The sequence below is a fragment of the Cucurbita maxima genome, unplaced genomic scaffold, assembly GCF_002738345.1.
Source record: "Cucurbita maxima cultivar Rimu unplaced genomic scaffold, Cmax_1.0 Cma_Scf00017, whole genome shotgun sequence".
NCBI lineage: Eukaryota > Viridiplantae > Streptophyta > Magnoliopsida > Cucurbitales > Cucurbitaceae > Cucurbita > Cucurbita maxima.
Window position 1 is genome coordinate 397,489 of NW_019272033.1, and position 11,992 is coordinate 409,480.

An 11,992-nucleotide genomic window follows, 5' to 3' on the forward strand; every position below is an offset into this window, starting at 1 on the left:
ATTTTTTTTTTTTTTTTTTTTTTACATTTTTTTTTTATATTCTTCTAAAAAAGATCATCCATTGCCATCGTACAAATTTTATGAGGATTTTCAGACGATCGAATGCTATTTCATCTTTGAAAACACGAAAATGGCTGAGCTTGGGTGGTCCTCCTGTTTTTTTTATGGCAGCATTATCTCCCGAGCTGAAAACAACAATTGACAAAGTCGTTACGTCCGAGAAAGTCGTTCTGTTTATGAAGGGATCAAAAGACTTCCCACAATGTGGATTCTCTCATACGGTAGTACAAATATTAAAGTCTTTAAATGTGCCCTTCGAGACTATAAACATTCTAGAGAACGAACTATTAAGACAAGGACTGAAGGAGTATTCAAGCTGGCCAACCTTTCCTCAGCTGTATATCGATGGAGAGTTCTTTGGTGGTTGTGACATAACAGTTGGTAAGTTTCTGAACATATCCAAGGCTGGATACATTGATATTATCAACAATGAGTATTGAAAAGTCTTATTGAAAAATGAAATATTTAGTTTATTAGTTGAAAAGAGTTCTCATTTCTTGGTTACAGAAGCATACAAAAGTGGAGAATTGCTAGAAGTGTTGGAGAAGGCCATGTGTTCTTGAAGGCCGTTGAAAGATTAGGTTTGGCAATGCTTCTTGACTTATTTTTTAGTGATGGAAATATGTATATCAATATGACATTTATGTTACTCAAGGCTTTATGACAAAAGTTAAGGTTTGTTTTAATTTTTACTTCTCAAATGGTTACTAATGAAGGGTTGAAAGGAAAAAGAAATGAAGTTGAACTTAAAAGAACCCAAGATTTTATTCATACACGATCATCTAGTTTTGGTCTTGTCCTCTCATCATCTGAATCCCGAAAGCCAAAACATAAGAATCCAAGACTTTATTCAAGAAAATTAGCTACATGATCATCTAGCCTTGGTCCTTTCATCATCTGATTCCCGAAAGGCAAAATGTAAGAACTGTAGATTTTATTCAAATTAGCTACACGAACATCTAGTTTGGGTCCTCTCATCATCTGATTTTCAAAAAGAAAAATGTAAGAACTTAAGATTTTATCAAGAAAATTAGCTACATGATCATCTAGCCTGGGTCCTTTCATCATCGGATTCCCGAAAGGCAGAACGTAAGAACTTTAGATTTTATTCAAATTAGCTACACGATCATCTAGTTTGGGTCCTCTCATCATTTGTTTTTCGAAAGGAATAATGTAAGAACTTAAGATTTTATCAAGAAAATTAGCTACACGATCATCTAGTCTTGGTCCTCTCATCATCTAATTCCAAGGACGTAGGAACTGAAGGGAAGAAATGATACAATCTTAGCATTAACATTGTGTGCAAACTACAGCAAGAGCGCAACAAGAAGTTCCAGAATTTAACCCCCTAAAAGCTCCAATAGCATGCGTTGAACTGTTTTATAAGCCATTACTATTTTTAGTTGCAATTTTAGTGATAATTCATACCGTTATATGATGGCCACGTCAATTTCCCTAAACTTTCAAATGGTTTTTATTAAAAACTTAAGACTAATTTATATATTAATTCTCGTGCTTTCTATGAGAACCAATTTAAAAGTGAGTGAACTGTTGGTTTAAAATTGGGTGACGTAGTGAATAAGCACGTTATTCCCTATATGCTTTTTTGATCATCATTTGCGACACAACTAACTTGCCTTTACATTAAGTCAAGTCATTCGGATCCACCTTGCCTTTATTTGGGGTCAAGTTCTCTCATATTCAACACCGCATCTCATCGTCATCTCAATTCCCAACAACATAACCCATGCATCATGATGTCATTCCATGTCTCGGGACAATTTGGTCATCTTAGCTTTTGCTCGAATACATCCATTGAAAATTGACCCATGTGTCGACTATCTCATTGAAACATCCCGAACATCCATCCATTCGAGTTCTCATCAGGCATTAGACTCTCATGTGTCCATGCTAGACAATTTACAACATCCGTTCTAGATAGCGAAACTAAAAGAATCTTTTCTCGATGGACATATTTTTGTTAAACCCCTTAAAAACATGAGAGTTGTCACCATAATTTCTTTTAGGAAGTCTTCTTGCATTTTCCTGAAAAACATACCAGCCTTTTTTAAGAAGCCTATGAGGACTTGAATTAGCTTTCGTCTCCAACAAGTTAGCCAAACAATTCATTCGAGGGAACTAATCGTATAAGACCATTGTTGCTAATACAAAAACACTAAAATTGAGAATCCTTTGGAGCTAAACGAACAGTAACGAAACTAACAAACGACAATGATAACGACATTAAGAGGTAGCGACAACAGAAGCGAAGATCACAGGCTGCTATTGAAGCTAAAGTTTGGGTTTGGGTTCCCAAAGGAGACCCATCGCATTGGAGAGGTATCAATTAGATATGAAAATACTCCTAAGTACTAAGCAATTGAAGCCCTTGAGTTCATACCCCCTAATGCAAGATGTAATATTGAACAAAAAACAACTCCAGATACAGAAATACATCTTCCTTCATCAGTACATGTTCTACTCGTGGAACAAACAAATATCAACAATATTACAACAGAGTAAAGTACATTGGCAAGATCTCTCTCGGCTATCCGAGCACTTGCGAAGAACGAACTACATAAACAAGAGTACTACAACACAATGTGTTATCAGTAATCCTACATGCTAGGAGTCATATACTGGCAAAACTATATGAAAACAGAGTGGATGAACAAAAAAAACTGGCAACAAAGTATAATTCTATTGCTTTGGGAGTCAAATGTGGCTCTCCCGAAGCACCTATCTATGGACTAACCTCTCAAGACATTGTTTGTGTGTTCAACTGTCAGAATCCCATGGTTGCGGAGTTCTACAAGGAGATATGCTGAAAGACAGACATGTCAGCATCACGGGGAGAATCTTGTTGGAGGTTACTGAAGTTTGGCTTACTAAATATACATGTCTTCTATGTTTGGCACTCGGTTTATGGCGTGGACTTGGTTGCTAAAGCGCGAACCTCGGATTGAGTTGACAATAGCTTTTCTCTAAGAAATACATTATACTCATATAAACTTTTCATACTCCTCAAGATATCGGACATACCGATATCAGAACTATCTTTAAAGTCTGCATTTGAAAATCCAGAAACAACTTTGAGCATAGGCATTCAAACAAAGAAATAATTCACAAATCCAATGTAAATTAGCACTTTTCATCAATTAGTTATTGTGATGAAAACATGTTCCAAGACTAATCGTTATGTTCTTGACAGAAAAAAACAGATATCATTCTTAAAGAAGAAGCAACAGTTACCTATTGAGGGCGGTGGCGGAATAATATCTTCAGGATGAGAAAAATCTCCCTTGAATGGAACAGTTAAACGTTGCTTCCCCTCATGGGTAGAACCAAGTACTTGATGGTGCAGAGGCTGGAATGGAGAACATGAACATTGGATGAGGAATGGTTCAAAATTGAAGTTCCAATAATTTGATAATGGTTATTAAATCATTGTCTGTAACTTTGTCCTTATGTTGCTAAGGTAGCAGATTTTGAACCTCCCATTGAATTCACAATGAGATTTTGTGTAGTTATCCATTTTTTATCACCAATTTTAGGAGGTTTTTTTTCATAATTTTTATAGTTCACAAGTTTACTTGACATAGTAGCTTAAGATTTTCAAATTCATATGGCAACTGAAAATGATCTGACCTATGGGGTGTTAACTCTCGGAAGACGGCTAAGAATGTCTCTTAAAAGGAGCGGACGGGGTCTTTTCAAGCACAAATAGAACGAGATAAAAGGGGCGTGCAACCTAGAGAGATGGCCATATCTCTTTTCTGAATGTAGTATCAAGATTCAGTTCATTTGGAAAAGAGGTCGGGAGACCGTGGGAATGGTTGAATTGATGACTTCGCTTCGTCCTCTTTGTAGCTTAAGATTTTCAGATTCATATGGTAACTTAACATGTAGCCTAAACAATTCAACGAATTATAAACATGAATTCGAAGCAGATAGATTAGAATTGCATAGTCGAAATTTTCGTGCTAAATATAACAGTGAAACTCACTCGCTCTTGCTTGGTTGCTATCATTCTCATTTCCTGGTCAGTAGCTGTCGCCTTCCGAGATATCATATCATGGTTAGCAGTCTGCATATGATAAGTCTAATCAATTGGGAATTTGAAGAGATGGGGACTTGAAAAGGGAAGTTTCAGAAAATAAATTAGCTCATGTAAAAAGAACAACAAGAACATTACCTCCTTGGTATATCCATTTACATCTACGTGAAAGCTGATAGCAGTACTACTTCCACTCCTTAACCCTCTCGGGCGCGACGATCCATTCTTACGACTTGATTGACCAATGCAGTTGGTGCAACTAGATACTTTTGATGGATCATTATAATCATTATCCAGTGCACTGTAGCCCCATGTATACATTACATATTTCCTCAACTAGAAAATAAAATAAGTCAGTTCACCCATCATAGTTCATGAGGTTTAGTTCCAGTTAAGCCTCTCGTACCCCACCCCAAAATGACCGTTCGCCATTCGCCCACCAATACCACCTTACACAGAGAAAACACCTTAAAAAGAGGAAGAAAAAACACCTTATTCCAATGTTCTTGTGCTTTTCTTCGATTTCTAATTTTAAGCATAACACTGTCTTCATTGCGGAGCTTTTTAACTCTGTACTCGAGCTACAAAACAAACCAAGTTAGTTCAGCGAAACAATCACTCGATCTCGAAGAAAGAAGTGATAATTGGTTTCAGTGTCAATTTATGCTTAATGAGAGAGAAACTGGAAGGGACTCACTTTCTGTCTCCCATAACAGTTGGTTGTTTCGCATAGAATTTTCTTTTCATTTCAAATTAAATCAATATCAATGACAAGCTCAATTGTGAAATAATGTCAGATGCTATGATGACAACTCATAACAGGTGTTGTATCATATATAAACATAACCCAATGCTATGTGACACTAGTTCTTGCAAAGTAAGAAACTGGAAGAGGAAAGTTATGATGTCATAAAAAGTTTGTTATTATTTACAAGCTTCAGTTTCAGTTTTTGGGTAAAAGCCTTACCTGCACCAGAAGGTAGAAGAAAATGCTAAAAGTAATGCAATATAGACCACCAAGATCTGCAAGAAAGCTAACTGCATAGCAAAGAAATTGTAGGACCATCACAAAGTTAGTCAAATGCCATTATAAACATTAGTTACAAGATAAGATCTATTGGATGCATATAACTTAGTGAATCTTTAACAAACCATTTACATTTAAACAGATCAATACAAGAATCTAGACATATTCCTTCGAAAAAGAGTCATATTTAGAGGAAAAGAAGCATGGACACATGTATGACACAGAGGAAAAGGAGGAAGAACAAGCTCATTCAAGCGCTCATTGGGAGATCTAAAGACCTATGAGCCAAGACACAAGTTACTAGTGTTGTCAACGGGGCGGGGCAGGAGATACATTCCTCATCCCCATCCACACGGGATTTTAATCACTTTTGAGGGTTGAAGTGGGCTTGGGGATTCCCCTAGGGGAAAATTTATTGGGTTAAATGAATGATTGAAATTAAAATTTAGAACAAAAAATTGATGGCAAACACATAAGATAACAAGTCATAGGGACTACTATTGTTGTTTTCTTGCCTGCAATTACATGTTAGTAAACATTTAGGGAAAAAAATAATGATAACCTCAATAACTGAGAAATAATTAACCCTCCCTGGAAAGAACGAGTTTTGTCGAGTTAACGTACTAGGGTGGCCATCCAAGTTACTAGAATCCAATCTGCTTTTCCCATACATCTCATCCCATCCAGACTATGAAATGACATTATTTCAGTGATATACTAATGTATCTAGTGGCATACATAACCAAATATATTAGTGGAGTAGTACGATTGCAAGAAATTACTCAATCCCGGATATTATTGTGGTAGTGTAATGAGCACGAATAATTTCGGTGATACAGTAAGAACTAAATGGAAAATTTTAATGAAAGAAGAGGTGGTAATCAGGCTGTTCATGTAATATTTAGCACAATATTGAGGTAGATACAACATCTGAATGAACAACTATCCTTATCTGAAGATCCAAACAATTCAGTTTCTTTGTGCAAACATACATAAAGAAGCATGTAAAGGAGGGTGTGTACATGTGAATGAAGCAAAACACTTACCGGGGCCCAAAATATTTTGACGCTCTACCTCAACAATGTACGAAGAGAGAAGATTGATGTACAAGGTGATGTTGAGTAGTCCCTCATTGGCATTTTCAAGGGATAATTGGAGCTCATTGGTATTCTGAAAGGATGAACCTGATACAAACTCATGAAATAAAGGCTGCATGAGCTTGGAATCCTGTTTATTACGGTATATTCGTGGAAATAGGTTAAATTGCACGATATTTGCATTCTTCCCTCTGAATGTAACGGGTGTATCATCCAAATTGCTTCTATTTTTTAATGTTCCACTAACAAAACTTTCCTGATTCTTTTGAACATGATCCTTAGAAGAGAAATTAAACTGAAATCCAACAGCACTTGCAGGATTATTTGGAAGATCAACGAACTGCCATGAGATATAAATATCATCCTGAATGAAACGACATTTTTCGCACTTAAAGCTTACAGTTGGCCCTTCACTCCTGTTTTGACAAAAGAAGTTTGCAAAATTTGACAGAGGCATAACTTTCTGTGCCAGAAAACCAGGGTTTCCGAACACAATAGTACCAAGATCACGTATATTTGAACAACTCATAGTCGAGACTGCAGTTATATTGAATTCCATGTCATTCACAAAGGAAAGCAAGTCGGGTGCATTTGCGGCTTTCACATTATGCACTTCGATGCTTCTCTTAGATATGATTTGGTAAAGCAACCTGAGAAAGAACTGAAAGAACAAGTCAATATGAAACGAACATGAGAGAATTGATTTTAGTACATGACAGATGAAAAAATAAATAACATTAGTACTTACGCAGCGAACAAGCCAGAGAAGACTATCCAACTTGCCATTGAGAATGTTCCACCAAGTTCAGTTTTACGTTTTGTGACTACCTTTTGGTCATCCTTCAACACAGATAAGGTTGCAAGCTAATTAATAAAAAGAAAGAACATTTATGTATAGGACTTTCCCCTCCAAAAAGACAAAGTATGCAAGTCCCAAAAGAAACCTCAGATAATAGGTTATGAGCTGCTGTTAAAATCACAAACAAAAGGGAAAGAAACAGAGCCGATATTCGAGGAGACCCATAAATGGGAGTTAAAATTAACTCTAATCTAAGTGGCATGAACATCTCTAATTCTGCCACATAAAACATATCGAGTTCTTAACGGCTAAGCTCAATGAAATGTAATCACAATCCCCCGCAGTGACTTCTACTTCTCCCACCAGAATGACCTCCCTACAAATCTTTTTACGAACAGCTACTACACCAGCAGTTTAAAACAGAAACTAAAAGGAAAATTATTTCAGTTAATTTCTCATCTCATGGAAAACCCTTTTCCCTCTGCTTAGCCCTAAAACCTTGGGTCTGAGAGACTTCTAGTTCTATTGGTCTAGATTTCCCAACTTCATAAAACAATGTCACCCAGCTGATAACAACCAGATTGCCAAATGCTGGGATGAAGAGAGGAGTGCTTGGAGTCTTCATCTCACTAGAAATCTAACAAGTAAAGAGATGGTAGAGTTTGATTGTCAGCTCTTTTCAGCTCATCTGTTCAGACATAGATTACTGAAACTTAATCCAATTAAGTTTTGCAGTTCTTGTCCTGAAATTTTCGTCGAGGAATTTAATGAGTGCCATAGCAGAATTCATGAATAACTATGAACTTCATCAAACTTAGTAACGTACATTAATGCCAGTGAACCCAAGAAGCTCACAATTAATTCTAGCCATTAAGTTTAAACAAAACCGCCATAATTAAAGCCATACGTAACCAAAGCAAAGCCATCAACTTCCATGAAATGTGAGAAAAAAAACTATATAACCCATCAAACAAGTGTAAATTTCTAGAAGAAAGAGCTAAGAGCTACCAGCCAATGTCTTGTAGAAAAGCAAACATCCAGTCTGCTAACCCACCATCTCATCCTGAACCAGATATTTCTGCCATCCCCAAGCTTCATAAATCTAAGGAATATGCAGAAAAAGAGCCAACAAAGCAGCATGACCAGAGTAGCCTTAAGAAACACAGCCTGAGACTGCGTGATCTTCCTGATGAAATCAAAGGAGAATAAGGTCTCTGGGAAACCAACAGCAGAGTTCTCGAGCCGGCCTGTAGTGATGGCCGAAGTACCGCTGAAAACAACACAGCTGTTGCTGGTTCGATTGAGAAGCTGCCCTGATGGGCATGCACAGAGGCTGCCATTGTAGCGGAAGCTATTGCTTGGACATGACATTCGCGATCCTTTACAACAACCCAGAAATTTAACCTCCAGAAGCTGAAATGGGATGTGGGGTTTCTGAATATCAATGCCCAACACTTCGATCACAACTCTAGTTCTCGATCATTGAGCCTACTACACGGTACAGCTAGTTTTGATTTTCATGGATAATCATGGAACAATGATAACAATGGAGGAAACTAAAAACCCATCAAGCAAACGGGAAGAACACGTCTAATTCACCACAGATTAAACCAGGAATTGGGTTATTGGGTGAATCAAGAAACACCTAAACAAAATCTGTAAAGGGTTTCCAGATTTTTAACTCATCCTTTCCTTGATTTAGGGCGAGAATCTACGAGCTGTGGAGGGCAATGGGAGAGAAAAGGGATAACAAATTGGTGGCCGCCTCGTGGGGTTTCTGAAAAAATCGTAATGGAATTGGATTACCTCTTAAATTTCTTTCTACCTTTTTCTCCCGTTTGATTCTGAATTGTTTTGGAGAATGTGGGTCGAAGTTATGAGCCGGCGAAGAAACGAATTGGGAGGGAAATAGAAAGAGGATCATTATGAGTTGTATTTTGTTCCTCCGTGAACAACGGTCAATTCTTTCTTCCATTCAAAGCCAAATAAGAGCACGGCTAATTGAATCGACATTGGAAGCTGCGCGCTCTCATGGCCATCTCCTCCTCTCCATGTAAATTTTCAATCATGGTTCAAATTGTTGGTCATTTTCAACGATGTGTACGTTTGAATTCTACCGTTGTCGGTCAATTCATTAATAAAGATATCATAAATTTTGTATTTTATCTTTAAAATGTTTTTAAATTTAAAAATAAAAAATAAAAATATTATTATCATTACTTTTGAGTAGAAAAACCTTTCATATTAAATTTTTAATATTATTTAAAAACTGTCCTTAACTTTAAAAAAGTTTTATTAATTCTAAAAGTTTAAATTACATTCAAAGATAGAATTAAACCAACTTTTATAAATAAAAAAATTTTAAAAATCAAATAAGTTTTTACCGAACATAAATATTGGATGAAAGTCTCGGATCCGCTAATTTATGAGTGATCATGAGTTTATAATCAAATAATACTATATACATTGGGATTGAGATGAGACATGTTGGGAAACTCAAAGCAAAGTCATGAGAGGTTATGCTAAAAGTGGACAATATCATACCATTGTAGAGAGTCGTGTTCATTTAATATGGTATCAGAGTCATGTCCTAAACTTAGTCATGTCAATAGAATCCTCAAATGTCCAACAAAGAACTCCAAAAGAAAAAGAAGTCGAGCCTTGATTTAGGGGAGGCGTACTTTGTTCGAGTGGAGGTGTTGGATGAAAGTCCCACATTCGCTAATTTAGGGAATGAAAGTAATATTATCTCCATTGGAATGAGGCCTTTTGGGGAAGCCCAAAACAAAATCATGAGAGCTATTGCTCAAAATGGACGATATCATACCATTGTGGAGAGTCGTGTTCATTTAATTTGGTATTAGAGCCCTTTCGGTCTAGCAGCCCCGATCCTTTCTTTTCAATGGCTTATAAATCTTCTATTGTTCTTCCCCACCACCCCTACTAGCTTTGACGTCGTAGGGGCAATCTCCATGGCTGCCATAAGTGGAGTCGATTGATTACTCTTTGGCTTCACCCTTTTGACCTTCAAATCACCCTTCGTCATATTCTATACATACAACCTCACCTTCCCCAACACAATTGGTTTCCCCTTAGCCAACATAACCTCTCTCATTTTCTTCTCAATCGGCCCTTCATCCTTCACATAAACCCTAACCTCAGAATCCTCATGAGCATTCCCATCGAAAATATACAGAATCTCAAGAAACCTATCGACCTTCTGCAGAGATTTACCTTTGGAATCTGGGCTTTACATTTGCCTCTTCGCCAACTAAGTCGCCGCCACCCTTCTTGCCAAAATTGGCTTCTTCGCCCACTGTGGCGACTCTTCCGGCTTCAACATTGTCTTTGTCCCTTGCTCTAGGTTTCCCCTTTTACTTCTTGGGTTAGACATATTCTCGCCAGAGTCTTTCAGGAAAGCCCAAAGCAAAGCCATGAGAGCTTATGCTCAAAGTGGACAATATCATACCATTGTGGAGAGTCTTGTTCATCTAACATGGTATCAAAGTCATGCCCCTAAACGTAGTCATGTCAATAGAATCTTCAAATGTCAAACAAAGGACCCAAAAGAAAAAAAAAAAAAGAGTCGAGGCTCCTCAAAGGCATAGTAAAAAATGACTAAGACTCCAAAAGAAAAAGAAATCGAGCCTCGATTAAGGGGAGGCGTACTTAGTTCGAGAGAAGGTATTGGATGAAAGTCTCATGTCAGCTAATTTAGGGAATGAAAGGAATACTATCTCTATTGATGTGAGGCCTAGCGAAGTCCAAAGCAAAACCACTAGACCTTATGTTAAAAGTCTACAATATCGTACCATTGCCGAGATTCTTGTTCATCTAACAATAAATTGTCTTTTTTTTATTTAGTGAGAAGTATTTTTTAAATAAAATATTAATCGTTTCTTTTTTAAAAGTTTTTAAAAGTTAAAAGTATTTTTATTAATTTATTTTCTTTTGCCTAATTTCAATTTTAATTGACATTGAATTTGATTTTAATTTTGTTAATAGATGTTTTAATTAAATTGGAGCATATATTATTAAATAAAGCATATTAAATTCTTCCATATAATTTTATATATATAATATATATATATATATATGTGAAATTGTCAACTTCAATAACTTACATTTATGAATATTTATTTTGATGACGAATATTAGTCGTGGATATCATTAAAACATGGAGAGGTAATGTAAAGGGCCTTTTACAAAATAATCATAATAATAATAAATTAATTAATTAATTTCTATATTTATTAGATTAATTGGTTTTCTAAAAGAATATATTAAATATTTTTAAAATTATGTGATCTAATATATTAAAATATATTTTATCTATAATATATATAATGAAAGTATCAGATACCACAAATATATACGCTATGTTTCATGTCTATCAGTTTGGGTATATACGTGGGTCAATGCCGGTTTTGCACATAGTTTGTAACAACTCTAAATTTATACTAATCTAAAGTTGCTACCATCTACATAACATAATCGTTTATGCGGAAATAAACATTTAATACATTTTCATAAAAACAATTTTATGAACTTACCTGTTTCAAAAAAAGGTCGGTAAAGTAACATATAAAGTAAATACTAAATTTGATAACGCCCTATATTAACCTAAGGTCTAGGCATTTAAATACAACTATCCTATACATGTGTCATGGTCTTTACTTGCGGTATCGTCGTTAGCTGTATAAGAGTATCTTGTTTTTACCTCGAAAAATAGAAGTAGCACACAGTTTTAGTATTTTAAGAAATACTCAATATGTGACCTTACTATTGGGGTTAAGAAATGCAAGCACATGCTAACTCATAATTAAGAACCTATCGTTAAAATTATCATAGAGGTGACCTCTAATCTAAACAAATTTGGATATGTAGAACTTCCCTACACACAACTCACGAGTGCGAGTATGAATCCATCAGGCGGTTCGCACACCCCATGG

The 11,992-nt window shown here is 36.0% G+C and overlaps 2 protein-coding genes across 2 annotated transcripts in view; one reads left to right on the plus strand and one right to left on the minus strand.

Annotated features, from left to right (window-relative positions):
* The window catches only part of LOC111492306 (uncharacterized monothiol glutaredoxin ycf64-like), a 2,562-nt gene extending 1,795 nt beyond the window's left edge, over positions 1-767 (plus strand). Inside the window, exons 2-3 of the mRNA XM_023141602.1 lie at positions 172-441; positions 568-767. Coding sequence (XP_022997370.1) covers positions 172-441; positions 568-623 — 326 coding nt within the window. The 3' untranslated portion in view covers positions 624-767. The remainder of the gene's footprint in view (positions 1-171; positions 442-567) is intronic.
* A 1,737-nt stretch (positions 768-2,504) lies between these two features.
* Positions 2,505-9,093, minus strand: LOC111492025. The gene is made up of 9 exons (XM_023141178.1): positions 8,049-9,093; positions 6,990-7,081; positions 6,191-6,891; positions 5,085-5,155; positions 4,609-4,698; positions 4,256-4,453; positions 4,067-4,147; positions 3,313-3,427; positions 2,505-3,126 (listed from the first exon to the last, which is right to left on the minus strand). Exons 1-9 carry the CDS (start codon positions 8,409-8,411, stop codon positions 2,984-2,986), a joined length of 1,854 nt encoding a protein of 617 aa, XP_022996946.1. The 5' UTR covers positions 8,412-9,093; the 3' UTR covers positions 2,505-2,983.
* Between the last annotated feature and the right edge of the window lie 2,899 nt (positions 9,094-11,992).

Coding starts and splice junctions, on each gene's coding strand:
- LOC111492025 (XM_023141178.1), bottom strand. CDS start 8,411: ATGTCATGTCCAAGCAATAGCTTCCGCTACAATGGCAGCCTCTGTGCA. Junction 4,699..5,084: donor TCTTCTACCTTCTGGTGCAG/GTAAGGCTTTTA, acceptor TTTGTTTTGTAG/CTCGAGTACAGAGTTAAAAA. Junction 4,148..4,255: donor TAAATGGATATACCAAGGAG/GTAATGTTCTTG, acceptor TATCATATGCAG/ACTGCTAACCATGATATGAT.